Source organism: Phacochoerus africanus, chromosome 7 (genome assembly GCF_016906955.1).
Source record: "Phacochoerus africanus isolate WHEZ1 chromosome 7, ROS_Pafr_v1, whole genome shotgun sequence".
NCBI classification, from domain to species: domain Eukaryota; kingdom Metazoa; phylum Chordata; class Mammalia; order Artiodactyla; family Suidae; genus Phacochoerus; species Phacochoerus africanus.
In genome coordinates this window covers 48,060,113-48,085,705 of record NC_062550.1, presented here as the reverse complement: position 1 = coordinate 48,085,705, position 25,593 = coordinate 48,060,113, and the positions used below count along the sequence as shown (strand labels likewise).

General features: G+C 38.4%; 1 protein-coding gene across 1 annotated transcript in view; it reads right to left on the bottom strand.

Annotated features, from left to right (window-relative positions):
• OVCH1 (ovochymase 1) overlaps positions 1 to 25,593 on the bottom strand; it is a 61,065-nt gene that overhangs the window by 32,451 nt on the left and 3,021 nt on the right. The window contains exons 5-15 of the mRNA XM_047785750.1: positions 20,719 to 20,814; positions 19,656 to 19,807; positions 17,563 to 17,752; positions 14,033 to 14,120; positions 8,985 to 9,118; positions 7,381 to 7,521; positions 7,146 to 7,276; positions 5,816 to 5,906; positions 3,903 to 4,031; positions 2,071 to 2,145; positions 817 to 997 (exon numbers count right to left, since the gene is read on the bottom strand). Coding sequence (XP_047641706.1) covers positions 817 to 997; positions 2,071 to 2,145; positions 3,903 to 4,031; positions 5,816 to 5,906; positions 7,146 to 7,276; positions 7,381 to 7,521; positions 8,985 to 9,118; positions 14,033 to 14,120; positions 17,563 to 17,752; positions 19,656 to 19,807; positions 20,719 to 20,814 — 1,408 coding nt within the window. The remainder of the gene's footprint in view (positions 1 to 816; positions 998 to 2,070; positions 2,146 to 3,902; positions 4,032 to 5,815; positions 5,907 to 7,145; positions 7,277 to 7,380; positions 7,522 to 8,984; positions 9,119 to 14,032; positions 14,121 to 17,562; positions 17,753 to 19,655; positions 19,808 to 20,718; positions 20,815 to 25,593) is intronic.

The following is a 25,593-nucleotide window of genomic DNA, read 5'->3' as shown; positions in this document are numbered from 1 at the left end:
TTATAAGATGGTCTTCTCTAGTTCACTAGTGGTCCAGTGATCAAGGTGGTGGATTATCCCATTGCTCTCTCCAAGGCCGTGAGCCATGTTTTAAGAGAAACAATACTGGAGTTCCCGTTGTGGCTCAGTGAAAATGAATCCGACTAGGAACAATGGGGTGGTGGGTTCGATCCCTAGACTCACTCAGTGGGTCAAGTATTCAGCGTTGCTGTGAGCTGTGGTGTAGGTCACAGATGTGGCTTGGATCCTGCGTTGCTGTGGCTGTGGCGTAGGCTGGCAGCTGTAGCTCTAACTAGACCCCTAGCCTGGGAACCTCCACAAGCCGAGGGTATGGCTCTAAAAAAAAAAAAGAGGAAACAATACTAAACCAATCCAGGGCAAGGCATACCACCTGGCAAGGCCTCTGAAATTATGAACAATAGACCAATGAGCTTTTACCTTAAAGATTAAATTAAGGGCAAATTGAGAGGAGTCATTAAGTATACGAAAGACTTTTATACAAGAAGAAATAGAGTGAGTTCTTATTTTTTTAGAACTGCTGTAAATACAGACCAGTAAGTTTCTGCTACAGAGAAGCAGACTTGGGGCTCAACGTAATAACCAGAGATCCCCCTAAATGGAATGAGCAACTTCAAGATCTGTTTTGCTTTATCCTTGTTGATATGTTTTAGAGTCTAAATGGATATGCAGCAGGAACACTGAGGGTTAGATTCCTGCTTTAGAATTAGTCTGGATGATTTCAGAAGTTAGACCATCGTATTTCAGTCCCAGGTACGGTACATAATACATTAGTACAGTATCATCAGTCTCACTCACCACTGTACACAATGGGCTGCAGTCAGAATCCAAACTGGGTTGATGATGGCACCTCCACACTGGTGATTGCCTAGAAACCTCAAACCCACCTGCCATGGCCAGCAGTGGGGGCAGGCTTCTTGCCCCCCTCTAATTCTTCTGGAAAGCCACTGGGGTCCAAATGGGGGGAGGCCACAGACACCTACAGCAAGAAGATCAAACCAATGACCCATCCAACTGAAGTAGTTAAGAATACACTCCTTCCCCAATGACCTGCCATAACCAATGGTAATAATTCCCAAACATGAGTTTCATGAGGATGCAGACTCCTAAGAGCCACCTCTAAGGAATCTGGTTTTAAAAGCTTGCCTAGGTGACTCCACTAAGCCATCAGGTTTTAGGTACTGGCCTGTAGAATTACATTTATTCATTCATTTAATGATTTATTTAAAACTTGCTATTGCCAGGCACTATTCTAGACATTGGTGATATATCATTGACTAGGACAGACAAAAATCCTGGCCCTCATGGAACTCACATTCTGGCAGGAAAACTTTGTTGGCTAGCAGAGGACAGAAAGTTCTTTATTACAGGTCTTTTTTATCTCTTTTTGTCATTGTATGAAAGCATTTACAGACCCTCAAAACCACCAAACTGCCTCAGCCCTCCAAGTGCTGTTCTCTCATCTGTCATTCAGATCAAGAGCTGTCTTCTCCAGGAAGCCTTCTCTGATGCCCCCATAAGACACAACATTTCCCCCTCTTTACAGCTCCCTGTGTAATTTTCTATTCTAGCAGCTAGAATACATGCAGCTCATGCACACAGAGCAATGAAAGATCATAATATTCAACCAGACACTTAAGATGATAAGGAAGTTACAAGTTGCAAGGCTGTTGAAAAACAAAAACAAAAAACTTTGTTGTCCCCCTTTGCCTTCAAATGCAAAATCATATTAAGCACAGACTCTGGGAAGATATTTTAAATATTAAGTTTGCATAAAAATACGTGAAGACAGAAGATTGCTCTCTGTACTCTCTTTCTTCCTGTCATAAAACTTATTTCTTCTTCCCTCTATTTATGAGTTTATATGCAAACCCAAACAGGATTTTGGCAGTTTCATGTGCCTAAATATAAAACATCCTTCCTCACTGAAAAGTTATATCAATGTTAAGATAAGCCTTCTGAAAAGATATGTCTAGTTGAAGAAGAAAGGAGATGTCTAGTTGAAGAAGAAAGGAGATTTAACAGATAATAATCACATGGTCATCAACTCACTATATGGAATAGCTTTTACAGAAGATACAGAATTGGTTTGGGGAGATGATGTTGATCCAATTTTGTTTATAGAGTCTGTAGAGAAAAAAAAATAATTACACTTTACACTGGCTGACTCTACTTGCTTACACTGCTGGTCAATCATAAAATCACTCTTTTAAAAACACTCATTTATTTATTTTTAATGACTACACCTAAGACATATGAAAGTTCCCAGGCTAGGGGCTAAATTGGAGCTCCAGCTGACAGCTTTTGCTACAGCCATGGCAACACCAATCTCAGCCACATCTGTGACCTGTGCTGCTGCTTGCAGCAACGCCAGATCCTTAACCCACTGAGTGAGGCCAGGGATCGAACACAAATCCTCACAGACACTATGTCAGGTTATTAACCCACTGAGCCACAATGGGAACTCCATAAAACCATTCTTGAGTTGATCTTTCTACTACTACCTTTCAAAGGCTAAATGCCAGATCCCATAGATGTGATTTGGTTGTATTTCTCTTAATATCCTTGTTGTCTCTGACCCTTTTAAGCGTTTCTTCATCCCTAGGCTCTACGAAATTACTCTCTCTATTATATTTATGGTTATCTCTTCCCAATCTGTCTTTATTTCAGGATCCTATTCTTTACCCTGAAAGATATTCTAAAAATAGCCCTATTTTTATTCATTTACATATAAATGACTTCCAAATTTCTCTCTCCAATCTAAATCTCCTTTCTGAATTCTAGACCAAGGACAAATTCTAGGACTGCTAATTCTGGGACTACAAGATACCTTCATCTGGATCTCCCACAAGCTTATAAGAATCCACAGATCTCAAATGGAATCAATTGATTTTAACAAACAAGATAATCTTGTTAAATTTCTCTTTATCATTTAATGACTCTACCATGCATGCAGCCACCCCAGCTAGAATCCTGAAAATCATGTTGGAATTTTCCTCTCTCACATACCCCCTTCCCTACAACATAACTAATCAAGTATTGTCAGAATAAATTCTGTGACTTTCTCACCACTCTCCTTGCAAGTAAGCTCACCCCTAACCTCTATTGCCATCTTCTATATTACCCCCCAGGTTGGAATTCTGGCTCCACCTCTTACCAGATATGCATCTTTGGGAAGGTTACTAATTCCTCTAAGTCTCTGTTCCCTCATCTGTGATACAGAAGACAAAACCTCTTAGGTTTGTGGTGAGGAATCAGTGTAATAATACATGTGAAATGATTAGTTCATACCTGGTACAGAGCAAGTAATCAGTAAATGTGAATTAACTAACCTATCACTTGGGTACTTAAAATGTAATGTCCTGTGTCCATCAGGATTCCCTCCAAAACTCCAACAGTGTTGAATTACTTGTAGATTTTTGTACATCATCCATTCTCTTGCACATTAGGATCATTGCATCTGATATTCCTTTCGTCTGAGTAAAGGCTATTTTACCTTCTAGAATGCCTACTAATCCTTCAAAGTCCTCAAATATCCCCAAACTAAGCCAGTCAATCTCATTCCTGAGTTAAGTTCTCTAATCTGAATTATCTACTTTTCATATAAGATGCTTGGAATCTTTTTTTGATCATCTGGTATATGTAGTTTCTTGGCATCATCTGAGGTACTTTTTAAATCGCAGGTCCCTGAGCCCCGTTCTAGATTCACAGAATTGAAATCTTTGGCCAGGGGGTGGGAATGGGAGGGAGGGGCTGAAATCTTCATTTCAATATTGCCACCTAGGTGATTTCGAGAACCCTAAAGTTAGGTAAATACGGCTAAATTACCTTCCCTAGAACAATTTTCATAAGCAAAATATGATTATAGAAGTGTTGATACTCACCTGAGAGCAAAAAGGTGACTCTAGCCTTAAAGCCTCGGAAGTTATTTTCACCATCACTTTTAAAATGAATTGCCATCCTGTTACCAGGACTGAATACTGGAGCAGGGTTCAAGATTCCACAAAGTTTAGCTGTAAACATTTTAGGGAGGTCTGATGTATAGTTACAAAAGGCTAACAATCCAAAACAGAGGTAAAACATCATCTAATTAATTTTATTCCAAAAACTTCTGTTTTCTCCAACTTTGGTCTGCAGGTATACCCTTCCATTTCATGTGGGAATCAAATGACAGTTTCAAGATCACAGTGTACTATCTTGCAGAAAAAAACTTGAAGACAGAGTAAATTAGATATCTGATTTTTAGTATACATAAACACCACAACTGATTGTTACTTTACAATGAGAAGAGGTGAGTTAAAGAGAATCCCAAATTTGGTATTCTTCCTTCCAAACATAACATGGCAGACAGTGAAAGACAAGCATCATATGACATCACTTTCATGGGGAAATTTTTTAAAAGGATACAAATGAATTTATTTGCAGAACAGAGAATCACAGACTTTGAAAACAAACTTATTGTTATAAAAGAGGACAGGATGAAGGGGGATGGACTGGGAGTTTTGGGATTGGCATATGCACACTATGGTATATGGAATGATTGGCCAACAGGCACCTGCTATATAGCACAGAGAACTCTACCCAATATTCTGTGATCATCTATTTGGAAAAAAAAATCTGCAAGAGAATGGCTATGTGCACATGTACAAATGAATCCCTATGTTGTATAGTAGAGATTATCCCAACCTTGTAAATTGGCTATACTTCAATAACACTTAAAAAAAAAGAACGAACATGAATTTCCTGTTTTCTATTTTTTAAAAGGACATTCACTTTATGTGAATAGATGACACTTGAAATCTGCTTCACATAAACCCCTCTCTAAATAGGTCTCATTCTGCTGCATTAAGGAATTGGGCTTCCACTCACCTACCCAAATAAACATTCCAAACCTGTCTAGGCTCCTGGTCTCCAACCCCTACTAAATCTAGCTGAGGAACAAATAGTAGGTGGCAAGGATGTGACTACATGCCAAAAGAGATTTAATTTTATACTCAATAACCGTAGGTCAAAAATCAACATATATCTGAATATTTAGTTCAAAAAATCTTTTTGGCCTCAAGTAGAATTTACAGCTTATGAATACTCTTTTTTTGGTTACTGTTCTTGGACATAAAAATGAATATATCAACAATTGAAGGGATTAATATAGAAAAAAACGTTTTGAAATTTTAGCTTAAATAACTGCCAAAAATTTGCTAAGTATTACCATTTTGCTTTTTTCCCTGGGACTTCCTTTTCCCAATCCAAATATTCTTTTTTTTTTTTTAATCTTTTTAGGGCCACACCCACAGCATATGGAGGTTCCTAGTCTAGGGGTCCAATTGGAGCTGTAGCCACTGGCCCACACCGCAGCCACAGCAACGTGGGTTCCGAGCTGAGTCTGCGACCTACACCATAGCTCACAGCAACACCGGATCCTCAACCCACTGAGCGAGGGCAGGTATCGAACCTGCATTCTCATGGATGCTATCAGATAGGTTTCCGCTGAGCCAAGAAGGGAATATTCCAAATATTCTTAAGTATTCTAAAGAATACTTCCAAATATTCTTAAATGTTCTTCAAATGTTGCATATTTCTATTAAAAACTTTACTGGTGAATCTGTTAAAGTTCATGGATTTTAAAGCTAGAGTTTTACAGATAGTAAGTTTCCGTATGAGAATATGGAATATGAGAATATGAGAGATTCGTATCCCCACCCTACCTCATGGTATCCAAGGAAGTCAGCCAATGCTTCAACTATCCTGGTTAGTATTATACTTATCAGATTAAATTTAAAAACAGAATTGCACTCACCTAGCTCATGTTTCTCTTCAGGATCACCATAAATCACAACAGCATCATAACAGTTCTGGTTAAATTCAATATTAAAGTCTTCAAATGCCAACTGTATAAATTATAAACATAACCAGAAAAGTGTCAGAGAGATAAACTTTTTTTTTTGTCTTTTTGCCATTTCTTGGGCCGCTCCTATGGCATATGGAGGTTCCCAGGCTAGGGGTCGAATCAGAGCTGTAGCCACCCGCCTACACCAGATCCACAGCAATGTGAGATCCTAGCCGCGGCTGCAACCTACACCACAGCTCACGGCAACGCCAGATCCTTAACCCACTGAGCAAGGGCAGGGACCGAACCTGCAACCTCATGGTTCCTAGTCGGATTCATTAACCACTGAGCCACGATGGGAACTCCATCTTTTAAAGTTTCCCTCTATACATTAAAGGGTCTTCATATCCCACTGGTAGAAATATAAACAACTTCAACCCCTTTGGGAGGGCAATTGGAATTGACTACCCGATTTAAATGTGCAAACCCTTTGACCCAGAAAATCCATTTCTGGGGATTATATACAGCCACATGTGTCCAAAAACAGTGACACAGGAATGCACCACCATTGTTGGCATGAGCAGAGATTGGAAACTCATCAGAAGCCTATCAATAGGGAACTGGTATAAGAATGAGGCATCACACAATATAATTTAATGGAGTTGTTATAAAGAAGCTGTGGGCTCATATAGAAACATGCTTGGGATATTTTAAGTAGAGAAAGCATTGCCAAACAATACATACATATTTGTAAATACTTAGAATCTCTCTGCAGCTACTCTAGAAACGTATCAGTGTTTGGCTACAGGAAGTAGGATGGGTTGGATGGAAAGGAGACTTATTTTTCATTGCACTCTTTTTCTTATTTTTATTTTTTCATTTTAGGGCTGCACCTGCAGCATATGGAAGTTCCCAGGCTAGCGACTGAATCAGAGCTGCAGCTGCTGGACTACACCACAGCCACAGCAACACCTGATCTGAGCTGCACCTGCAAACTGTGCCATAGCTTGTGACAATGCCAGATCCTTAATCCACTGAGCGAGGGCAGGGATCAAACCCACATCCTCAAGGACACTATGTCAGATTCTTGACTACTGAGCCACAACGGGAACTCCATGTACTCTCTTTTGAATTGCTAAGACTTTTTAAACTATATGCAAGTATCCCCTTTTAGAGGTTTTAAAAAAAGAGCAGAGAAGATACTAGTCATGTGGAAATTTAACAGTCCTGACGAAGCAAGTTCTGCTCAATGTATACAGCTAAGTTCTTGATGAAGTAAAGCACTTCCTTAGTCCCTTACCTTTATAACATGTCTCTCTGGAGCATGGATGAACCAGTGACACTCTACATTACTGGGATATAAGTCAGGATACCCAGCAGAGTGAATCATCCCTTCTTCTACCAACACAGCCACACTCCCACAACTGGAACCTGTGGGAGTGTGGGGGAAATTCAAGGTGAATGGCCAAAGGCACTCCCTCATTCCAACCCTCATTATCACAGAAAAACAGCAGGGAATGACACGCCTGAAATACCTGCTTCTGAGTTCTTCTGCACAGCAGTAAAAGTAAATTCAAAGCCACTGCCACTGTTCTCTGCATCAGTAACAAATGTTACTGTGGCCTCATTGGCCTCTGTCAGCAATGGTGAGGGAAGTGTATTTCCACAGATCTTACCTTAAAAGCAAAAGAAACTGAAGTAAGATAACTAAAAAAATGATGGAAACAACTTCAACACGTTTTCCTAATATTATCCTTCCTTGAACTCTGCTTCTTTTTTTTTTTTTTTTAAGGATGTACCTGTGGCATATGGAAGTTCCAGGGATAGGGTCCAATTGGAGCTGCAGGTGCCAGCCCGTGCCACAGCCAGAGCAACACTGGATCCACACTGCATCTGCAACCTACTCCACAGCTTGAGGCAATGCCAGATCCTTAACCCACTGAGTGAGCCTAGGGATGGAACCCACATCCTTATAGACACTATGTTGGGTTCTTAACCCTCTGAGCCACAACAAAAACTCCCTCTCTGCTGTAAATACTGTGGTCCCTTTAACTCACTCCATTCTCTGTTTCAATCATTGATATTCCATTTACTTCCTGATACCCAAAGTCACATGTCCAAATTCTCATCCTTTAAGGCCCAGTTCAAAGTCCAGCTCTCCATGGATCTTCCCACATATCCAATGGAAACAAGAGCTACTTTTGCTGAAACACCAGTGCAAAAATCCTAATCCATGACATTTTCTACCTTGTTGTGCCCCTTTATTTACCTTCCGAACTGCAGGCTCATTAGAGCAGAGACTGCTTCTACTCTATATATGTCCAGTACTTGGTACGGTATCTGGTTTAATGATTGGTTTAAACACTGATTACCGAGTAAAAAGGCCTGAAGCATGAAATCATTTAGTCAATAGATAGAACCCCTAGCACAATACCTTGACTATAACATTCTTCAAATACTTGTGGAGAGATATTTGTCCTAGTCATTGTCTATATAGAGACCAAGAGACTGAGGTCTATGCCAGCTCTAGAGACCTTCTATCATACTTAACACATAATATTTCAATTAATGCAAATATATCAGTTATGCTTACATAGCTATGAGGTATTCAATAACTGAAATTAAATGACACAAAATTCTCTAGTGTCATAAGAAAAAAGATTATCAAACAATGTAAAGTTCAGCGTATACAGTTATTACATATAAATAAATATATACAATAAATATATACATCAACATGTTAGCAGCATTTATCTTTAGGTGTTAAGGTTATGAATAGTTTATATTTCCTCCCATTTGCTCACTGTCTTTACCAAATTTGGCAAACGTGCACCCACCTTTGTGATAAAAAGGGAAAAAAAAACACCTGACATGGGCTTGAAAGGAAGTTTCTGACAGTTGTGAGATCAATTTCATTCATTCCTATTATTAAACTTGAAAAAGGAATGGATAAACCTCAGGAAATATACTGGTCTTGGCTTCCATTCTTCCCACACACAACCTTGGCCCTTTCAAGAAGGGCACAGTTTGTAAGACAAAATAAGTTCCCAGGTGAAAAAATCTAATTTCAGATCCTTTAGCACCTCTTTGATTGTTTCAATGCTCTAAAATGACAAATGAACAAATGTAGCATACTCACTAATGAGCACTCCATTGCTTGATTGTAAAGATACATAGTCATGGTCACATTCAACTTGATTTTCTATGTATAAGCTTGTAAACTTTATTAAGATAATTTTATTTTCTGGTACTATTATTTTCCAGATACATAAGCTGCAGAAGAGAAAGTGAAGAAAGTGTAATAAATGGCAGAGTCACATGTGACAAACAAGATCTCATTTCTGAGCATTAGCTCATAACTCAATAATAAAATTTTATAGGATATTAGAAGATAAAAGCCAAAGGCAATTCTTTATGTGAGAATAATATTTTACACTCAAATTGCCGGCATTTATCCAACAAATATAGGCATATTTATTAGACAATGGCCAGAAACCACCCCTTAAATTGTATTTAGTTATAAAATGGTAGAATTTTGAACTATGAGTTTGAAAAAACTAAGATTTGTCTAAGTTATTAGTCTAATTGAAAATTCATAATATTCGCCCAGAAGTTGAATTACAGATTGAGTGCGAAGCGTATGTTAACTCAAACCAGCCGCATCCTCTGAGGTCAGCCTAAGACATAATCCCTGCTTTCACAATCTTATCCACCTCTAACATCTTTAGAAACACATGTAAACATTTGGAAAGCAGTTTACATAATTTAACATGTATACTTTATCTCTGTTTTCCTACATGAGTTCACGCTATTTACTCAGAAAAGCAGCCCTGGTGGGGCAGACATCCTTAGCATCTTCCACATCTCACATTCATCTGTGTGCAAAGTGATCTTTTTCTTATTTCTTTCTTTATTTATTATTTTGGTCATGACCATGACACATGGGAGTTCCCAGGCCAGGGGTCAAACCCACACCACAGCATTGGCAAATGCCAGATCCTTAACTGCTAGGGTACCAGGGAACTCCAACCTTTTTCTTTTTTTAATTGACAAGTGATCCTCTGCCATGTATTTAGTTTTTATTTGGTTTTTTAATTTTTTGAAGTATAGTTGATTTACAATGTTTCAAGGGTACAACAAACTGATTCAGTATATATATATTAAATACAAAATAAATGGAGATCTCCTGATCTTGGGCATTTTGTATTCTTTATTGACTGAACATAAAATAATGATGACTTTTACAACCAGTTTGTTTTAGATTGTTAATACAAATTCATGCTCATCCTGAGTTGCTTGGAGTTCCTGTCATGGTGCAGTGGAAACAAATCTGACTAGGAACCATGAGGTTGCAGGTTTGATCCCTGACCTCGCTCAGTGGGTTAAGGATCCAGCATTGCTGTGAGCTGTGGTGTAGGTTGCAGATGTGGCTCGGATCTGGCACTGCTATGGCTGTGGCGTAGGCCGGCAGCAACAGCTCCAATTAGACCCCTAGCCTGGGAACCTCCATATGCTACAGGTTCAGCCATAAAAAGACAAAAGAAAGAAAAAGCCAAACCCTGAGTTGCTGAAAGTCTTAATCTCTTAGTTGACTTCTTAATTTAGTCCCTACAAGCTGTTTAATATCTTCTTAACTATTTAATCCCAAATTCATTCTCTAAACATGAAGCAATTGAAACCTTATAATTACTAAGATGGCATCTAGTATAAATTCCTACAAATTTCCTTTAGATTACCTCAACATTTTCTATTGCCTTTACCAGAAGAGAAATCATTCTTCTTTCTTTCCAAAGCTAAATCTTCATTTGTTGTATACTCATGAAATTTATTTCACCTACATATACATTTCTCTTACCTAATCCTTTTTACTCTTTTCTGCTGTAAGAACAGTTAATCCTGTCCATCTAAAGAACAAACAAAATCCCCATTTCTCTCTTTTTTGTTTTGTTGTTGTTGTTGTTTGTTTGTTTTGCTTTTTAGGGCCATACTTGCGGCATGTGGAAGTTCCCAGGCTAGGGGTCCAATTGGAGCTATAGCTGCCAGCCACAGCCATGGCCACAGCAATGCCAGATCCCAGCTGCATCTGCGACCTACACCATAGCTCACAGCACTGCTGTGTCCCTGACCCACTGAGTGAGTCCAGGGATCGAACCCACATCCTCATGGATACTAGTCGGATTCGTTTCTGCTGCACAATGGGAACTACTCTGTTTCTCTTGATCCTAGTGCCCTATTACTCAAAGCCACTGTCCCATCTTCCTCCTTCTCTTCACTGCCCAACTGCCTTTCTCATCTCAAACAACAGCAGCTCCTTCCTTTCCATAGGTCAAAAACCTTCAACACCATCATGTCTCTCTCTCTCAAAACCCAAATTATCACTTGTTAACTAATCCTGTGTCTCCGCCACTTCTCACCACCTCGACTGTTACAAACCTAGTTGAAGCCATCATTATCCTTCTCTGGATTATTGCAGTCGCCAGACCCTTAGCTCTTGGTCTGCTTTCAATACACAGCCAAAGTGATCCTTTGAAACTGTATCAGATCGTGTTCCTCCTTTGTTCAAAGTTCTCTAGAGGTTCCATACCTAACTCAAGGTAAATCCAAAGTCCTTCTAATATCCTATATGTTTGGCCACTAATAATTACAACCACTCTCCCCCTTTCCAACTTAGCTTTAGCTCTCTTAGCTTGATGTTCCCCAAATACACCAAAAGTTTTCCTTCCTCACACATGTCATTTTTTTTTTCCAGGAATGTCCCTTCCCAAGATAATCATAAGATATCCCCACTCAGTTTATTCAAGTCTATGGTCAAACATAGTGCAGTCCTCCTGAACAACTTCCCCAATCATTGCACAACCCTGCACTCTCAACCCCTCTTTCTTGCATTATTTGTCTGCATAGTACTTGCCAACTTTCATTATGGTATGTAACATTATTTGCATTATCCCCACTCTCCAACCTACAACTTGCCCCCCCACACCCATGTAAAACATTTCTGTTTCATTTACTCTTGTATAATTAGCACCTAAAGTAATGCCTAATTCAACATAAGGCCTCAATAAATTTTGACTACTTGGTGAAGGAGAGATATCAAGTTTTTAGCAATTGCTTCACCCATTGTGAATATAGCTTCTAATCTTACAATTCTACTGAGTCAGTTCCTAAATGCTGACCTGCTATATTCAATGGCATTTTATCTGAACTCATTTTGACTTCTGCACTATCTGACACTACTAAGAACACCCTCTATCTTGAAAGTCTTTCTTGCAGAGGTCTCTTCAGTACTTCACTGTCTAAGTTGAGTCACAGGTTCTCTGTCTCAGAGTAAATTGATTGTCATCTATCTCTGAACACAATATATAAATGTTTTCTAAAAATCTCACCCATAGTCATCCATCCTCTGCTCAAACAACCACTTAAAAAGGAAATTTACTATCACTGTGGCAGACCATTAAGCCTCAGTAACCTCTCAAATTAGGAATTACTTTATACTTCATTGAAAGCTGCCTTCTAACATCTGCCCTCTGCTCCTTGTTTTCAGCTCTGGACTTAATCAGATGTCCAACTCTGCTTCCCTGGAAGTCTTTCAGATAAATCAAGACAGTCCCTTCCTCCTCTCAAGTCTTCTTTGGAATGAATATATTCGTAGTCCCTTCCACCATATTTCCCCAGGTACTGCTCTGAAATTCCTTATCTTGGTCATTGTCCTTAGGGTAATTTCCAGCTTATCAATGTCCCTCTCTAAAGATTACACCTAGAGACCTCCTGCCTACACCCCAGCCCAGGACTCTAATAAAACAGAACTCTCACTTTTGTTCTGGATGTTATTCTTCTTAAACTTTCAGCAAAGATGGCAAAGGCTTTATTGGTATTATATTATTACTAAGCTGAATCACAGAAAGTCAACTTAGACTCTTAATAAGCCACATCATCTGCATCCTATACTTGTAATGAATAATTTACTTTTATTTTACATTAATTTTATAAATTATAACCTCATCACCATTTTGGCTTCTGCTTGCCCATGGCATAAAATCTAGTCTTCTTCACATGGAATTTAAGGTTGTCTACAATTAAAGCCCTTTTCTCTTCATTGGCCACTACCTTAGTTCCTGTTTACATTAACACCGTTTTCCAGTTGCACTGGGATATATATTGTCCCAACACCCCTGATATTCATCACCTTCCTGACATTTCTTAAACACAATTCCCTCGGAGTTCCCATCGTGGCTCAGTGGTTAATAAATCCGACTAGGAACCATGAGGTTTTGGGTTCGATCCCTGCCCTTGCTCAGTGGGTTAAGGATCCAGCGTTGCTGTGAGCTGTGGTGTAGGTTGCAGCCGTGGCTTGGATCCCGAGTTGCTGTGGCTCTGGCGTAGGCTGGCGGCTACAGCTCGGATTAGACCCCTAGCCTGGGAACTTCCGTATGCTGCAGGAGTGGCCCAAGAAATGGCAAAAAGACAAAAAAAAAAACAAAAACAAACAAACAAACAAAAAAAACCCACAATTCCCTCTGCCTGGCATAATCTGTAGAAATCTCTTACATAATTAAAGCTACAAAAGACCTGATGAGCTACAAAATCACTACTATTTTTCATTGTCTAGTTCAGTACCATCCCCTTGACTAAAGCATTCTTTACCTTCCCAACCACAGTATGCATACCTCATAAACCACTGCGGCAGGAACCAGTCCTTCCATTGTCAATAGTACCAACACACCTAGGCAGTATGGATAATAAAGCTCATTTCATCTTATTTTATAGTATAGTTATTTTTGTCTAGTTTTCTCTTCCTACCAGACTATAAACTCAGAGGTATATTTTCTATCTTCTAGGCAACACTGATCAAAATATTACCATTATTACAGAAATAAGTGGGGCAGGAATAACCACTAGATCCCCATAATAATCTCACTTCCAGATGCTGTTAATGTTGGATATTTGAATACATCAACTCAGGTAAGATAAAGTCTTAATTCCACTTGTACTGGTGATTTGTGCTAATGTGTATCAGAAATACCAATCAACAAATATTTGACAACTAGAAGTTAGCAGATAAAATACTTACGTTTTTATATGAATCAAATGAAGAAATTGAGATGTCAGGTAAAATAGCCAAACCACAGTCCCTTTAAATGGCATAATTTGGGAGGAAATACAAGAATCATTCCTACCGAGGATACATACCGATTATGAGAATAGTTGTTCTCTTTGAAATGAGGGTAACGAATCTTCCCATTTTCTCCAAATAACACTGTTCCCTGAAGTCTACAGTCTTCCAAAACAGGGAAAAAAGCTAATTATTTTGCTTAGCTATCAACATTTCAAGATACATGTTAGATACAGTCAGCTTGAAACTGTATAATTTATTTATTTATATATGTTATTATATAATTTATACTTATGGGAATGCATTTGTTTGACATGAACTAGACTTTGTATTTGCAGACTTTGTTAGGAAAATTCCTAAATCATAATTTTAAAAAATAAGTATTAGCTTTTATTAATGTATCATGATTGTCTTTTTCTTATTTCTTTTGATGGCCACACCTGAGGCATATGAAGTTCCTGAGCTAGGAGTCAAGTAAGAACTACAGCTGTAGGCTCATGCGACAGCCACAGAAACACCAGATCTGAGCTGCAACTGTGAACTATACTGCAGCTTGCGGCAATGCCAGATTCTTTACCCACTGAGTGAGGCCAGGGATTGAACCTGCATTCTCACAGAGACAACATCAGGTTCTTAACCCACTGAGCCATAATGGCAACTCCACCATCTGACATTCTTTACAGTACTCCTCCCACTTTTATGAGGTGTCATTGATGTAGAAGATTACATTAGTTTCAGGTGTACAATGCGTTTTGCTATTTATATGTATTGTGAAATGACCATCACAGTAAGTTAACAGCCATCGCCACACATAGTTACAAAATTTTTTTCCTTGTGCTGAGGACTTTTAAGATCTACTATCTTAGCAACATTCAAATATGTAATACAGTATTGTTAACCACAGTTATCATGCTGTACATTGTATCTCCAGGACTTATTTTATAACTAGAAGTATACCTTGTACCTTTTGACTTCCTTTAGCCATTTCATCCATCCCCCACCCCCACCCCCAACTCTGGCAACCACCAATCTGTTCTATGAACTTTTTCTTATTTATTTATCTATATTTTCTTTTTTGGCTGTCCTGTGGCATATAGAGCTCCCAGGCCAGGGATCAGATCTAAGCCACAACTGCAACCTATGCTACAGCTGTGTCAATGCTGGGTCCTTTAACCCACTGTGCCGGGCTGGGGATTGAACCTGCTTCCTGGTGCTGCAGAGACACTGATGATCCCACTGAGCCACAGAGGGAACTCCTGAACTTTAAAAAAAAAATTCCATATATAAGTGAGATCATACAGTATTTGTCTTTCTTTGTCTGATTTATTTCATTCAGCATAATGCCCTCAAGGTCCATCCTGTCCATGTTGGCACACATGGTAACATTTCATTCTTTTTCTATGGCTGAAGAGTATGCATAATGTCCTTTATCTGAGTTCTTCAGATTTAACAACTATCCAGTTTTCTCCAATCAGCGGTCATATTGAAGTTGTCAAATTTACAGTATATGAAACTATTATGATGTCTTCCATCTATAACTAGGACTTCCTGGGTTATAATAAAATGCCTTTGCATAATGATACTAAAGTAAGAGTATACAAATTAGCAATGATGGGCAGGAAGTTTCCACCACACACTCAGAAATTTCAGGCTCCAGTGTCACATTTTAATTATTAGAAACTAGAAGAACAGGCACATAGAGAATGAGAAGCTTCAAAGGATGATATTAAGGAGATGTTATTTAAATAAATTACTTGCCACATTCTGATCTTTGTTTGACTGTAGAATTAATGGTTAGTGCCTGATGTCATAGCCTTTAAAAATATTATTCTCATTAACCTTTGTTCAGAGCCTGTTAACTTCTTGAAACTTCTCTTCTAGATGATAAAAATTATCATCAGGAGAATATTTCCCCCTGAGGTCACAGTGAAGAAGAGAATAGAATTACCATCAGGAGAAAATTTTCCCCTGAGGTAACAGCAAGGAACAGAACACTTACCCCAAAGACCATATGGACTTGAATGAGAGTACGCCCTTGTCTGAGGAGGGGCTGGGCACTGGGAAGGGTTCTTTGCAAATCATCAGCTAAGTGACTGATCTCAGACTACAATGAGGGAGGAGGGAGGATGGACAGATGGAGAAAATACTGTGTTTGTTCTGCTGCTCTGGGTCCTGGCCTTTAATAAACTTGCTTCTTATACTAAACTACTTCTTTTTTATAAAATATAGTTTATTTACAATATTGTGTCAATTTCTGCTGTACAGCAAAGTCACCTAGTCATGTATACATATATATACATACATGCATATACATATATATAAACATTCTTTTTCTCATATGATCCTACATTATGTTCTATCACATGAGACTGGATATAGTTCCCTGTGCTGTACAATAGGACCTCATTGCTTATCTATTCTAAATGTAATAGTTTTCATCTACTAACCCCAAACTCCCAGTCCATCTCATTTCCACTCCTCTTCCCCTAGCAACCATAAGTCTGTACTCCATGTCTGTGAGTCTGTTTCTGTTCTGTAGATAGGCTCATTTGTGCCACATTTTAGATTGTACATGTAAGTGATATCATATGGTATTTGCCTTTCTCTTTCTGCATTACTTCACTTAGTATGAGAATCTCTAGTTGTATCCATGTTGCTGCAAATGGCATTATTTCGTTCTTTTCTATGGCCAAGTAGTATTCCATTGTACATATGTACTGCCTTTTCTTAATCCATTCATCTGTTGATGGACATTTAGATTGTTTAAATGTCTTGGCTATTGTGAATAGTTCTGCTGTGAACATAGAGGTGCGTGTATCTTTTTGCAGTTTTGTCCAGATTCATGTGTTTCCGTATGCCTCTTTATTCTGCAGAGGCTTCCCCTTGTGCCATTTTCTTGAGCAGATGCTGCCCCTTTTCATGGCAAACCTTCTGGTTCCTTATAATCGAGCCTCTTAGACCCCTCCTCAGTGTTCTTACAGTTCTTATGTGAACTTCACCTTTTATCACAACTGTCCATTTACTTCTTTGTCTCTCCAAATAGTCGAAAAGCTTCTTGAGGACAGGTTTGGAATCTCCAAATCTGTATTTTTTTTCTAATCTATATTTCAGTGTCATGTAACAAAAATAACTCCCCAAAGCCTCCCTTACATTTCCACTATTGCCAAGTAAAATTAACTCAAGTGAATGCAGAACTGGGAGAGGAGTGGTTTATTTTTAGTGCTCTTAAGTAGTTTAGAAAAAGTATGTCAGCTGGATAAATGAAGAAAGAGTCCTCTAATGAGTGTATTCTCAAAGACTCTTTTAAAAACTTATATAAAAAAACTTATCTCATGAAAATCTACATGAAAAATCTACATGACCACAAACTTGAAGATCTAGATGATGTTCAATAGGCAGGTATCAGTGTCTATGAATTCAGAGTTAGAAGTTTGTCTACATTGGCTTAGGAACTGAAAACCAGCCATATTTTTGCTGTTTTAAAGCTTAGTTCTGATCATATCTACAACATACCTGAGTAACTATCCTCAAAATGTCTATGATCATTTTTTTTTTTTTTGACTTTCAATGAGATGGAGAAGGAAGAATTAACAGAAATTACACCCACCTGTGACCATGGTCTGAATGATAAAATCCATCAATGCAGACACTTTGGAGAAAATGCCAGGTGATGTCCTTCTCTGGTTGTTCCTTAAAGGATTCCAACCTCTAACACAACTAACTCCCCAGGAAGTTATCCCAGCAAGAACCCAGACTCCATCCTCTCTTCTACAAACAAGCGGGCCTCCAGAATCTCCCTTCGATAATAGAGAAAGACAAAATCTTAACATAGTCACAAGACAAAAACACTTTAGCAGGTCCAAAAATATCAGCCCTCATATCACAGAGAGAAGAAGTGGAGGCATATAAGTCCAGTGGTCATTATCTACCAATATTTTTTTGGCCCATTTTTTGTTTCTTCATCATTGGTTTCAAGGTACCTGTCTTTTCACCCAGCAGTAACTTCCTTCCACCTGCTTCACATGATCTTTTCAAGCTAACAATTTCTCTCTTCCTCCTACTCCTTTAAGAACAATCATATAGAGTCCAAAATCAATGGAAGGAGGAGGTGGGGAATGCAGAGATATATGCTTCCACTCCAGCTTTTCATCTGGGATTACTGGGAAAGACTGGGTCACATCCTATACCCATAGTACCAGTGAATAGAAACTCCAAGTTCACTCAGTGACTCAAGGCTTTAAAAACAGAATGCCTGGGGAAACTAATTTATTTTTTATTTTTTGGTCTTTTTAGGGCTGTACCAACAGCATATGGAGGTTCCCAGGCTAGGGTTCAATCAGAGCTGTAGCCACTAGCCTACGCCATAGCCATAGCAACGTGGGATCTGAGCCGTGTCTGTGACCTACACCACAGCTCACGGCAATGCCAGATCCTTAACCAACTCAGCAAGGCCAGGGATTGGACCCACGTCCTCATGGACAGTAGTCAGGTTTGCTAACTGCTGAGCCACAAGGGGAACTCCTGGGGAACCTAATTTTGTCCCTGGGTCTATAAGTAAAGGATCCATTGGTTCTCAGACTAGAAGATAAAGGACCCATAATTTCAGGATGCTTTCTTTAATAATTCTTTAAAATAATAGGCTGCTTTGAGAGCATGTGTCAATCTGTGTCAGATTAAACTCTTTCAGAAGACACAGAATTGTTTGAGGGCTTTAAAGATGAGACAAGGCAACATACTTCTACCTATGCTCCAATTTAGAGAGTGACATGATAAATTTCTATTGCCTTCCTCCAAAGTCTTCCTGGTCCTTATTCTGTCACCCACAAGAAGAAAAACTAAACATTTTTTTCCAACAGATAATTTCAGGGAGCTTCCCAAGGATGTTTTAAGTTGCTTGCAGACAAAGAATAAAGACTTCCTGCTCCTCTCTGGTTTGGAAAAAAAAAAAAAATCCAGGGTTGCCAAGAGCTGCGGCTTAAGCCATAGATGAGGCTTGGATCTGGTATTGCTGTGGCTATGGCTGTGGTGTAGGCCGGCAGCTCTGATTCGATCCCTAGCCTGGGAACTCCCATATGCCACAGGCGCAGCCCTTAAAAAATACGTGAAGGAATGAATAATAAATAAATGGCTTTCCAAGCAAATTATCTCCTTCATCTACAACTAAAAACTCCTATCTTTCACAAACTGATCTCCCTCTCCTTTCTTATCTTGTTAGGATTGGTCTTTTCTGTGAAGTTGTTACATTGGGGGTCACTACTATTCACAGCATCATTTACCTGACAGTTATAGCTATTCTCTCTTTGGTCAGACTTTGTGTAAACCTTGCATCCTGCACTAAAGCTTGAAAAAAAAAAATCAGTGTTAAGCAAAAGATGGAATGAAAAATAATCCATAGCTGACCTAATTGGTTTACCAAAGTGGTCATCTTGCTTGATTCCATTAGGTTGGAAACGTTGAAGCCACCTTCCCTACCTCCTCTCTTTACCCCCCTCAAAAAGGGGAAAGAATGGACATGGGACAAGAAAGAATTCTCTCAGCCTGAGTCAACGAAACTTTTTTCAGTACAAGCCAGATGGAAAGATGAGGGAAAAGGAAATTTTGAAGAAGTAACTCCCCCAAAAGCAGCGAAGGAGGAAAGACAGAATCCATTGTTACCCATATGATAGTCAATGACTAACTGTATTAGTTTATGCTTTTTACCTGGCAGGCATCCTGTTCCCCATCAGGAAAACTGGCACACAACATGGTCCTTCCCAGGGGAGCAAGGTTCATACTCTTGAGCATGGGATTATAGGTTCTGTCATCCATCATGGGAATTTCCACTTCTTGTAGGACATTTGGATATTCTGATGCTGTGGAGAAGGGACCAGTAAGTCAACAACTGTCTTCACTGACAGAAACCAATAGACTCCTACTAGTTTAAGACTTGGAGATGTTTAATTAAAATGTAGAAGACCTTTTTTTTTTTAAATCTGTGGATGTACTTTTTCCTAAAATCAAATGCTATGTGACAAAGAACATTTTTTTTTAATTCAGGTTTTTAAGGTAACCCTAGGCAATTGTGGCTTCTCTGAATATATGCTTAAATGTTTCCTCAAGAGGAAAACTTTAATCAATAAAGCAACATTTTGTAAAATTCTTCAATAAAAAATCACAGTATTAGGGGAGTTCCCCTTGTGGCACAGTGGTTAACAAATCCGACTAGGAACCATGAGGTTGCAGGTTCGATCCCTGCCCTTGCTTAGTGGGTTAAGAATCCGGCATTGCCGTGAGCTGTGGTGTAGGTCGCAGACGTGGCTCGGATCGCAGTTGCTGTGGCTCTGGTGTAGGCCGGTGGCTACAGTGTCGATTGGACCCCTAGCCTGGGAACCTCCATATGCTGCAGGAGTGGCCCTAGAAAAAACCAAAAAAAAAAAAAAAACCAAAAAACAAACAAACAAACAAACAAAAAAAAAAACCGCAGTATTAAATTTAAGGAAGCTTAACTATTGTGACTTTACTGTATTCTTTTTCATCTATTAGAATTTCCTCTGGTTTCTTTATCTGATACACATAAGCAAAATGGTAGCAGGAAGAATTTTGTGTAGAGCCTTAAGTATAGACTTTTTTATGGTGAAGACAATCAGAAGTCTTCACTGGGTCAGATCTCAGGGGAAAAAAACTCCCAGGATAAATGTATTCTTTAAGACCAACAAAATTCCTGCTTCCGCTGGGCATACAACAGGGCCTAGAAGAAATGCTAAATTTCTTTGATGTCCCTTACTCTCTGAAATCTTTCCCCATCCACTGGCTTTGCAAGGAATCCCTTCTTCAAATGTATCACCTCTCTGGGGAATACATATTGGCTGAACAGTAGTTCCTGAAAAAACAACAATAACAAAAATCATGAGTCACAGACAAGAGATGCTAAATAAATGAGTGACATCTGGTCAATTTCATGACCTTTATACCTTCTTCCTAAATGTAATAATTATATTTGTATCCTTGTTTAAGGTTGCACGTAGATAATATCATAGGATATTTGTCTTTCACTGTCTAACTTCATTTAGTATAATAATCTCTAGGTCCATCCATGTGTCTGCAAATGGTATTATTGCATTCTTTTAATGGCTGAGTAATATTCCATTATATATATGTACCACATCTTCTTTATCCATTCCTTTGTTGACGAACTTTTTTTTTTTTTTTTTTAGGGGCATACCCGCAGCATATGGAGGTTCCCAGGCTAAGGGTCCAATCAGAGCTACAGCTGCTAGCCTACACTACAGTCACAGCAATGCCAGATCCAAGCCAGATCTGTGACCTATACCACACCTCATGGCAACGCCAGATCCTTAACCCACTAAGCGAGGCCAGGAATCGAACCCGCAACCTCATGTTCCTAGTCAGATTCATTTCCACTGCACCACGACAGGAATTTCTGTTGATGGACATTTAGACTCAGACTTACAAATCAAAACTAATGGTTACTAAAGGGGAAAGGTGTTGGGGGTGATAAATTAGAACTTTATATATACATATTACCATATATAAAGTAGATAGTCAACAAGGACCTACTGTATAGCACAGAGAGCTCTACTTAATATTCAGCAATAACCTATATGGGGAAAGAATCTGAAAAAGAATGGATATATGTATGTGTATAAATGAATCACTTTACTGTACACCTGAAACCAACACAACACTATAAATCAACTATATTCCAATATAAAATAAAAAATTAAAAATGTAATGACATACTTTAAAAAAGTTTCTTCTCTCACAAAAAAATACTATTTCACATTTATGGAAATTTAGCAAAATACCAGTAAAATAAGGAAAAGCATAACTCATCGTTCCATGTACCACAATGATCTCCCCAAACTACCAACATTTAAGAGTTAGGCTTTGTTCTTAAGGGATAGTTTTTCACTCAAGAGTTATTAAGCACTACAATGTGGCAAGCACTCTTCTCAGCCTCAGTGAGTAAGCAGAAAAAAACAAAAAACTTAGATGTGAGTGTGAGCGTGTAAGCACATGAACGTGTGAGTCTGTGTGTGTGTGTGTGTCTTTGGGGGGATACGGAAAATAAATCTAATAATTTAGTTGTTAGGTCATATGTGCTCTGGAAAAATCAGAGCAGGGTAAAAGAAAGAGGAATGAATAATGGGTGCAAGGTTTTTGGCTTAAACAACTGGAAGGACAGCTGTCATTTTTTTTCTTATTTATTTTTCATTGTTATTTCCCCAATACAATTTTTTTTCTACTGTATAGCATGGTGACCCAGTTACACATACATGTACACATTCTATTTTCGCAATTATCATGCTCCATCATAAATGACTAGACATAGTTCCCAGTGCTACACAGCAGGATCTCATTGCTAGTCCATTCCAAAGGCAATAGGATTCCAAGCTCCCAATCCACCCCACTCCCTCCCCCTCCCCCTTGGCAGCCACATTTAATCCAGATGGAAGGCTACAGATAGAGCAGCTTTAGGATGTAGGAGATAATTAGGATTTTGTTTTAAACATTAAATTTGAGAAGTCTATTTGTGATCCAGGTAGGTGACCATTAGGCAGTTGGCTCTAAAAGCTCTCTTAATCCCAGCAACTTATATAATATAGAGAAACCTGAGCTGGATACATAACATTTGGAGTGATCTTCAAGAAGATGGTGTTTAAAGCTCTGATCCTGAATAAGAGTGCTAATGGAGTGAGCACAGGTAAAGAAAAGCTCCAAGGACTGAGCCCTGGGGTACTCCAACAATGAGTCACAAATACGAGAAGTCATCAGAGAAAGCTAAAAGTGGGTGTAAAAAGGAGGAGGAAAACCAAGGGACTCCTGGAAACCAAGTGAAGAAAATGTTTCCAGGAGAATCTGAGCAACTTTGTCAAAATTCCTATCAAGCAAACTACTACATTTAGAATGGATAAGCAATGAGGTCCTATTGTACAGCACAGGGAACTATATCCAGTCTCTTGGGATAGAACATGATGGAAAATAATATAAGACAGGGAATGTATATATAGGGGTCACTTTGCTGTGCAGTGGAAACTGGCACAATATTGTAAATCTATACTTTAATAAAAATAATAAAATAAAATTAAAAATGAAATAACCTTGAATTATGAAATTTTAAAAAAACTTCTATTAAGTAAGCTGAGGATTGAGAATTTACCTATGAATTTAGCAACAACATGAACATTGGTGACTGGAACATGGTCAAATTTGGTAGAGTGGTGGAGGTGAAAGTCTGATTGGCTTACATGTCTAATAGACATCTCAAACCTTATACATACAATTATGAGAACTAAGGATGAGGAGAGAATATTAACATATCTAATATAGATGGCTCTTCATAGAATTTTTTTTATAAAGGGAGCAGGAGAAAATGAATAGTTTAAGATCCAAATCTAACTGGAATTGTTCCCTCTCAGTATTTTGATGATCTTATTCTACTGTCTTCTGATTTTCATTACTGCTGTTGAAAAAATGGCTGTAAACTAGTTGTCACTGCTCTTTTGGTAATAAAGTTTTCTCTAGATTTTTCAAGATCCACTGGGGTTGGGGGATGCTTTAATTTTCAGCAGAATATATCTAGACATAAAATTATTTTTAATATTATAGTATGAAATTACTGAGCTTCTTAAATCTAAAGATTTGTGTATCATGCCACGGACATAGAAATAGACTTGTGGTTGCCAAGGGGTGGAGGGAGTGGGATGAACATGGAGTTTAGGGTTAGTAGATGCAAACTATTACATTTAGAATGGATAAACAACAAGGTCCTAGTGTATAGTACAGGTAAATATATCCAATCTCCTGGGATAGACTATGATGGAAGGGACTATAAAGAAGAATTTTATATATATATATATATATATATATATATATATAATCATATATATATATGAATCACTTTGCTGTACAGCAGAAATTGGCATAACATTGTAAATCAACTGTACTTTCAAAAATTAAAAAAAATTAAAAAGATACAAACTGCTATATATAAAATAGATAAGCAACAAAGATATACTGTATAGTAAGGGAATTACATCTATTACCTTGTAATAACCTATAATGAAATATGATCTGCAAAAAAGCTGAAACACTATGCTGTACAACTGAAACTAACACAACATTGTAAATCAACTATATTTCAATTAAAAAATAAGATATAAGGCTGTGCCATTACATGCGGAAATAAGTTTAATAGGAATCAATATCTAGGAAGAACAATATAACATCTTTCAAAGGAAGCAGAGTATTCACTTGGATGGAAAAATATGAATTTTGGTATCACATGTCAAAGAGTTCTTACACACCCAAGTAACATCCTAAGGAATATACAGGAAAGTTTACTTTAGTTGTGATAGCGGATGTTATCCAAGTCCTTTTCCAACTCTTAACAAAAGATTTGTGTCTCATGAGTTATGATTATTAATCCTCACTCACTTTTTCTTCAATTATAGGTAATAGGAGAGAGAAGCGCTATTTCTTCCAAAGCTCAAACTGGGTATTTACCATACTCCTTCAGTCTATCTTCTCTGTCTCTTACTTTTCTCTGTCTCTTTTGGATAACCATTTCAGACCTTCTAGTTGTCTATATATGACTTAATCTGCTATCTAATTCAACTATTGCTATCTAATTCAACTATTACATTACTAATTCCAATTATATTTTCATGTCCTTAGGTTCTATTGACTCTTCTTCAAGTCTTCCTCTTCAGCTAATAGTTTCTTGTTCTTTGATTATTTTTTATAGACTTTAACTTATTTAAAATTATGTAAAACATACTTTATATTATGAGCCATATTTTAACATCTGTAATTCTAAAAGGTCTGATTCTGTTGCTGATTTTTAGACTCTCTTTGGTGGCAACTGTCTCTGCATGCCTTTTTTTAAAAATTTTTCTCTCTTTTCTCCATCTTATTTTATTTTTGTCTTTTTATGGCCACACCCCCAGCATATGGAAATTCCCAGGCTAGGGGTTGAATTGGAGCTACAGCTGCCGGCCTGTGCCACAGCCACAGGAACATCGGATCCAGGCAGCGTCTTTGACCTACACCACAGCTCAGGGCAACGCCGGATCCTTAAGCCACTGAGCAAAGCCAAGGATTGAACCCGAGTCCTCATGATGGGAACTCCTCTCTGCATGCTTCTAATTGTGTGCCTACATTCCTTAAAATTTTATGGGAATACATTCAAGCTGAGATTTAAGGTTCATCTTTTCAAAGAGAATTTACAACATTTGCTTCTGCCGAAAACCCAATTACTCATCTAAAACAACTTTAAACAAGACTTGGCTTGAAGTTTTGGTTGACAGGTAATGTGAATGCCAGCATTAGACTTGAATGAAGCCATGCTCAGGATTATAAATTCTTCTGAGAGCCCTCCACTGAGGGCCAATATTCCAACAGGTAAATTTCCTTATTTGCTCACTTTATGTGGCATATTTTCCTTCTCCCCCCTATCTTTCAAAGCATCGCCTTTTAAGAAGCCCCAGGTTACATACATGGGAGGCTTCAATCAGACCCTCCCATTCCTTATTCCGCTTCCACACAGGCTCCGTGCCTGGCCACTTAAGGCTCTAAGCTCTCAAATCAAGGGCAATCACTTCATTGCCTGGCTAACTCCTCTGGATTTGTCTTCTTT